This window comes from Elephas maximus, chromosome 3 (assembly GCF_024166365.1).
Source record: "Elephas maximus indicus isolate mEleMax1 chromosome 3, mEleMax1 primary haplotype, whole genome shotgun sequence".
In the NCBI taxonomy this organism is placed as follows: domain Eukaryota; kingdom Metazoa; phylum Chordata; class Mammalia; order Proboscidea; family Elephantidae; genus Elephas; species Elephas maximus.
The window spans coordinates 3619837-3627374 of NC_064821.1; the positions used below are offsets into that span (position 1 = coordinate 3619837).

Genomic DNA, 7538 nt, shown 5'->3' on the forward strand with positions numbered 1-7538 from the left:
GCAGTGTTTTCATAAATGTGATGTAGATATTGAGGGTCTAAAACGTAATTTAGTTAGAAATAATGGTCAGGAAACTCCATAGTGAGAAAGAGTTTGAAAGCAATGGCTTTATTTAAACCCTCAGCCAAGTGTTCGGGTTGTTCCACTTTGAAGCAATGCAGACAGTGCAGAAACCATCCCCATTCACTGAGAATGTGAAATATGTAGTCATACTAATCATTCACTTGCCTCTCATGTTTAGGAAACGTGTGAGCGGTCATAAAGGACAGAAAATCCCTGCATGTGAAGTATGTGGGAAAACCTTTATGCATTTATCTTCCCTTAAGCTACATTTAAGACGTCACAGTGGAGAGAAACCGTATGAATGTAAGGAATGTGGGAAAGCCTTCAGTTGTCCCACATACTTTCGAGAACATGTGAGAATGCACACTGGAGAGAAACCCTATGAATGTAAGTATTGTTGGAGAGCCTTCAGTTTTTACTCATCCCTTCAAGAACATGAGAGAACACACACTGGAGAGAAACCCTATAAATGTAAGCAGTGTGGAAAAGCCTTCACTAGTTATTCCGCCCTTCATGGACATGAGAAAACACACAGTGAACAGAAGCCTTACGAATGTAAGCAATGTGGCAAAAGTTTCCGTTGTCCCAAATATTTTCGACAACATGTGAACATGCATAGTGGAGAGAAAATCTATGAATGTAAGGAATGTGGGAAAGTCTATAGTATGCCTGCAAACCTTCGACAGCATATGAAAACGCACAGTGGTGAAAGACCCTATGAATGTAAACAATGTGGGAAAACCTTCAGATGGCCTACCTCCTTACGAAACCATATGAGAACGCACTCTAGCGAGAAACCCTATGAATGTAAGCAATGTGGAAAAGCCTACAAGTGTCTCATATCCCTTCAAGAACATCTGAGGAAACACACTGGGGAGAAACCCTATGAATGTAAGCAGTGTGGAAGAGCCTTCACTAGTTACCCAGCCCTTCATGGACATGAGAAAACGCACAGTGAACAGAAACCTTATGAATGTAAGCAATGTGGCAAAAGTTTCCGTTGTCCCAAATATTTTCGACAACATGTGAACATGCATAGTGGAGGGAAAGTCTATGAATGTAAGGAATGTGGGAAAGTCTACAGTATGCTCGCAGTCCTTCGACAACATATGAAAACACACAGTGTTGAAAGACCCTATGAATGTAAACAATGTGGGAAAACTTTCAGATGGCCTACCTCCTTACGAAACCATATGAGAACACATTCTAGTGAGAAACCCTACGAATGTAAGCAGTGTGGAAAAGCCTACAAGTGTCTCATATCCCTTCAAGAACATCTGAGAAAACATACTGGAGACAAACCCTATGAATGTAATCACTGTGGGAAAGTCTATCAATATTCCAAATACTTTGACGTGCATATGAAAATGCACAATGGAGAGACACAGTATGTATGTAAAGAATGAGGGAAGCCTTAAGAATACAAGGCATGTTGGGAAACCTTCTGTAAAATGGGACGAGCAGTAATATCAGTACCTGTCTAATGTAATGGGGGATAATGAGAATCACCGTCAGCACAAAGCCGACTCCCATGAGGTGGAGATCACACATACGTCCACTGTGCAACCTTTTTACCAATTCTGAAACCTGCCATCCCTGCCATGGCACTCTCTACTTCTCTTCTGGGTTTGATAATCTGTTGCAGTGGCCACACAGAATTCACAGACCATACTTACACTTAAGTGGTTTATTAAGGACCAGGGTACAAGTCGGTATCAGAATCAACAGATTACAACTCAAGAATCAGGATCAGGAAGCATGTAGGTAGAGTCTCCCTTCTTTAGTGCAGGATAGCTCTCTCAGCTCCTCTCAGTAGTGCGGGATTCCTCTCAGGCCCCTGAGGACAGGCTCCTCTTGGCCCTGCCATCTGTTGCCACCACCTCTGCTGCTGGACCCCTTCTAGGCCTCTTGCTGTCTTCAGTGTTAGAGCCTTTGACCACTATTAAACAGCTCTTTTAGGAGGTTCCTTGCCTCCTCTCTCTCTCTGTCTCCTCTCTTCCTTCTGCTTTTCTTCTTGCTTTTTTCTGTCTCTAAACAAAAAACTGTTAGGCTGGCTGCATCTATATACACAATTCTTTGCCAGTTTCAAGGCATGGCCCCTCTCAGTGGGGGACCACAAACTGACCAATCCCCTCTTGCTAGGCCACAGATACCTCATTTGCATAGTATGCACGGCTGGGCTACATCTCACCTCATTTGCCTTGTCTGTTGACCAATCCCTGCAAGGTGCATACCAATCACATGGCAGGCTGTAGCTCAGGGCCAGGCAAAAAGTAGCAAACCAAGCTGTTTTCACCTACTCAGGAAATGTCAATCAACCAAACAAAAGTAACAAAACTCTTCCTTGTAGAAAACTAGGCAGGTGTAACTCTTCAGGGCTTAGGGGGAATGTCTCTCAAGCCATTTTTCCAAAGAGCCAAGGCAAAAGGCCCCATAAAGGAACTCCTTTCACCACAGTTGTCATCATGGATAAGGTTGGGAGCTACATCTCCCCGAGTCCCTTCTGTTTATGACTCCGGGTTAAAGTTCATGAGAAGGGGAAGGTGCGTGAGTGTTGGAAGGCGGAAGTGAAGAAGCATTTCTCTCCATTCTGCTGGGCCATCAGGAGAGAGAGATGCATAGAAACCCAGTAGCCTAGGTTACAGCACATCTTTGGCACCTGGCTTTCTCACTCAGGAACAGCCCAAACCGCACACCACGTGCTTGACGTGTTAGCAGCCCTTCAGCATAGAGGCGTTCACAGAGAGAGCTCACAGTAATGGGTTAGCGTGAACAGCTCTGAAGAAAGCAAGGGGTGGAGATGAGATGTGTGGTTGTTCTCAGAGAGTATGTGGTGAGAATGTTCCAGGAAGTGTGTATCAAAAATATTTTCCAAAAGTGCTTGCACCAACTCTTCTCAGAAGCCTCTGCACAGAATTGTGGTCACAGCCATGCTGGAATTTATATATAAAAACCCCTCAGTCCTCATGTACTTTGGAGCACGTTGTATGGTTTACATCGTGCCGCCCCTCTATCCAGTTACAGCTGTTCCATTCCTCAATAAAACTCTTTTGTTCCACTCTCCACAGAGTAAAGTATTTTTGTACAGTGTAGACTTTAGTTCCCTCCTAGGCAGTGGCTTCCACAGGGTTTTCCAGAAACTCCCCCATCAGGGACTTTCTTTGGCACTCAGGCTTACGTGGCTTCCGGCTGACCCGTTATCCTCTGTAAGCACTCATTCCTGCAATAGCAGTTCTTTTCTCTGATTCCACCCTGACAGATTTAATGCCTTCACCGAGAATGCAGGAAGCATAGTTCCCTGATGGCTTTGTTATGGGACTGCACTGACCATGAAATTACTGTTTCTGACATCTCCATGATTGAAATAATCATTTGAACTGTGTTTGGCAGATCATGGGAGTTTTCTGTTACAGCCGAATTCCATCTATAAGCAGTAAATCTACCATATTTAGTTACTTTCATTTTTATATGTGATTACCCAGTGTTTAATTCCTTTCAGTTTTTAATATGAGATAGAAAACAATTGGCATGGTTCATCAGACATACTTCTGTAAATGTATCTTAGAAAATCTTACCTAGGTTTTAAAATCTGTTGTATAGTTATAAATGTCATTATGTTTTCTGTTTCATTAACTGAGATGATATGTTGAAATATTCTATTCTGAATTGTTATGTGCATCAAGTCGGCTCACACTCACAGCGACCCTATGTAAAAAAAAAAAAATTACGCACAACAGAACAAAACACCGCACGGTCCTGCGCCATCCTCACAATTAGTGCTCTGTTTTGAGTCCATTGTTGCAGCCACTGTGTCAATCCATTTTGTTGAGGGTCTTCCTTTTTTTTGCTGACCCTCTGATTTACCAAGCATGATGTCCTTCCCTAGGGACTAGCCCCTCCTGATAACTTGTTTCTTCCAAGACAGATTTGTTCGTTTTTCTGGCAGTCCATGGTACATTCAGTATTCATCACCGGTGCCATAATTTAAAGGCATCAATTCTTCGGTCTCCCTTAATTGTCTGGTTTTTGCATTCGTATGAGGCAATTGAAAACACCCTGGTTTGGGTCAGGTGCATCTAAGCCTTCAAGGTGACATCTTTGCTTTTTTTTTTTTTAACACTTGAAAGAGATCTTTTGCAGCAGATTTGTCCAATGCAGTACATCATTTGATTTCTTGACTGCTGCTTCCATGGACATTCATTGCAGATCCAAGTAAACTGAAATCCTTGACAACTTCAATCTTTCCTCCATTTATCATGATGTTGCTTATTGGTCCAGTTATGGGGATTTTTGTTTTCTTTATGTTGAGGTGTAATCCATACTGAGGGCTATGATCTTTGGTTTTCATCAGTACATGCTTTAAGTCCTCTTCGCTTTCAACAAGCGAGGTTGTGTCATTTGCGTAACACGAATTGTTAATGAGTGTTCCTCCGGTCCTGATGCCACATTCTTCTTCATACAGGCCAGCTTCTCAGGTTATTTGCTCAGCATACAGATCAAATAAGTATAATGAAAGGATACAATCCTGACACACACCTTTCCTGACTTTAAACAACACAGTGGTTTAAAAACAGTAATTTTTAAAACACTATTCTGATTATGGATTGTTAATTCATCCTTGTGATTATTTCTGTTTTTCTTTATATGTTCTGGGGTGTTCTTTCTGGTGTGATTTTCTGTAGTTCCTTTATTACTACCATCTTTTCCCATTAAAATGACTTTTTATTCATTGCCTAATAATGAAAGTCTAAATATTGCTCATGTCAGTGCCCTCCAGCCAAAGAACACCAGGAACATACCTGTGGTGGGCAAACAAAGTTGAGACTCCTGACCTGCTGCAAAGGTATAAAGCACATGTCTTGGGGTGACCTTGGTTGTCTCAGTAGGAGGGTCTTGTAAGATTTGGGAATGTGTATGGACAATTTGGGGAAGGTACAATGAATTAGAGCTTTTCACTGGGTTGGAAGCAATCAGGGAAGGTCGATAATTCCAAGATTGGGAAACTTTATAATTTGTATCTACAACATTAGAAAAATAGACTGAAGATCCACGAGTCACGATCTAGTCCACAGCAACTGGTTAATGGCCACTCACGAAGTTTCAGTCTGTCTGTGCAACGTTACACTGCTGTGTAGGACAGTTAGCTTCCTTTGTGGTCACCTTAGTACCTACCCCTATTTTTCTTACTTTAAACCAGTCTTTTCTTTCTTTCTATTGCCTTGACTTCTTATCTGTACGAAAGATCTGTGACTACATTATTTATTCCCTCTTTTTTGTTTTAATGTTGCCATTTTTTACATATTGATGTCTCTGTTTCCTTATTTTCAGTGTTTTAGCTTTGATTTATTTTTGTGACTTTCCTGTCTGGGTTGATATCTGGTTGCACTGTCCTGTGTTCTAGTCTTAGGTTGTTATCTGATGTTATTCATTTTCTAACCCGAGGACACTCTTTGTATTTCTTGTAATTTTGGTTTGGTTTTTACAAAGTCCCTGAACTTCTGTTTGTCTGGAAATGCCCTAATTTCGCCATGGTATTTGAGAGACAGTTTTGCTGGATGTGTAATTCTTGGCTGGCTGTTTGTTTTCCTTCAAGGCTTTATATATGTCACCCCGTTGCCTTCCTGCCTGCATGGTTTCTGCTGAGTAGTTGGAGCTGTCTTATTGACTCTCCTTTGTAGGTGACTTTTCGTTTTTCCCTAGCCACTCTTAAAATTCTCTCTTTATCTTTAGTTTTGGCAAGTTTGATTATAATATGTCTTGGTGACATTCTTTTGGGATCTACCTTCTGTGGGGTTCGATGAGCTTCTTGGATAGATAACCTTTTCACCTTTCACAATATTGGGGAAGTTTTCTGCCAGTGTATCTTCAACAATTCTCTCTGTAGTCTCTGATATCTCCCTCTGTTCTGGTACTCCATCCAATCACTGGTAGGTTATTCCTCTTCATAGAGTCCCACATAATTCTTAGTGTTTCTTCCATTTTTTAAAATTCTTTTATCTGATTTTTCCTGAAATACCTTGGTGTCAAGTGCTTTATCTTCAATCTCACTAATCCTGACTTCATTGCCTCAATTCAGCTCCTGTGACTTTCTATTGAGTTGTGTACTTCCGAAATTTTATTGTTAATCTTTTGGATTTGTGTTTGCTGTCTCTCTGTGGAGTCTTGCAGCCTGTTAAATTTGTCATTATGCTCTTGAATAACCTTTTTAAGTTCCTCTATTGCTTTGTGTGTGTGTTCCCTGGCTTGTTCTGTGTTTTGCTTGATCTCCTTGCTGATTTCTTGAGGAGTTCTGTGTATTAGTCTTTTGAATTCTACCTCTGGTAATTCCAAGCAATTCTCTTCCCCCAGAAGGTTTTTTGATCCTTTGTTTTGGTGGCCTGCTGAAGCTGTCATGGTCTGCCGCTTTGCATGATTTCATATTGACTGTTGTCTCTGAGCCATCAATAAGTTATTGTATTTGTTTTATGTTTGCTTACTGTATCCTGGCTTCTTGTTTTGTTTTGATATGCCCAGATAGGCTGATTGTGTGAGTTAGTTTGATTATTGGCACCTTTGAAGCTCTCATGTCCTGTCACCAGGTGGCTGGTTACTAGGTATGTGAGCCCAAGAGTCCATTTACTTTTCTTGTGTGGATTCAGCTTAGGTGTCCGGGTCGTTGGTCACCAAGTATATGGTGCAGGCTCTTACCTACAGTCCTAGATGGGCAGGGGTGTTTGGAGTAGGCACAGGCATCTGGCTGCAGTAGGGGTCATACACTGATCAAGGCAGGGGCCTGACTGCTGCCCCTGCGTGTCTGGATGGAAAGCGTGTCCCTGTTCCCTAGAGTGCATAGGTAGGTGGATTTTGCAGCCGGACTTTGGGCACCCAATGCTGTTGGCTGTAACTGGGAGGCACCACTTATTCTTGGACCTCTGTCACAGGTGGCTCGACAGAGTGGGTGGAGCCACCACCAGTCCTCAGACTCCTGATGTAGGTAGGCGAGGACCTTGCTTAATGGGCAGGATGGTGTCAAATGTAACAAATCTGCCACTCCCCCTTATAGCAGATACAGGTGAAAATAGGCTTCAGGTATATACCCTGGCGCTACTGAGGGCCTACACTGTTGAAATGGGCCCGCACAGGTCTACGCAGGGGTGAAAGGCATTCAGAGTCTGTGGACCCCTTATGTCTATGCCTAGGCGAAGGGGCAGTGCAGATTATTTTCCTGTTTGTTAATTTTTTCCCTCTCCAAAGCTTGGAGAATGGCTCAGGGTGTGCGACGGATCCTACTTCCGGCCCAGGGAGCGCAGCAATCTCTGAACCTGGACTAGGACCTGGAGCAGAGTGGGGAGGGAGGAGGTGAATGGGAGAGCGGTATTTCCCAAAGGTAGGGTTTTGTTTTGTTTTTTTTGATCTGTGAGGTAGGTTAGATGCTCGTACTTATCTCTCGCTGATGGAGTGCTATTTCTCATTGGTTCTGGAGGTTTGAGCCGACT

At 42.6% G+C, this 7538-nt stretch overlaps 1 protein-coding gene across 1 annotated transcript; it reads left to right on the forward strand.

Moving 5' to 3' along the window:
• The first annotated feature begins 155 nt into the window (after window positions 1-155).
• On the forward strand, window positions 156-3124 carry LOC126071892 (zinc finger protein 709-like). Its single transcript, XM_049876329.1, has one exon. It carries the CDS (start codon window positions 156-158, stop codon window positions 1467-1469), a length of 1314 nt encoding a protein of 437 aa, XP_049732286.1. The 3' UTR covers window positions 1470-3124.
• The last annotated feature ends 4414 nt before the right edge of the window (window positions 3125-7538 follow it).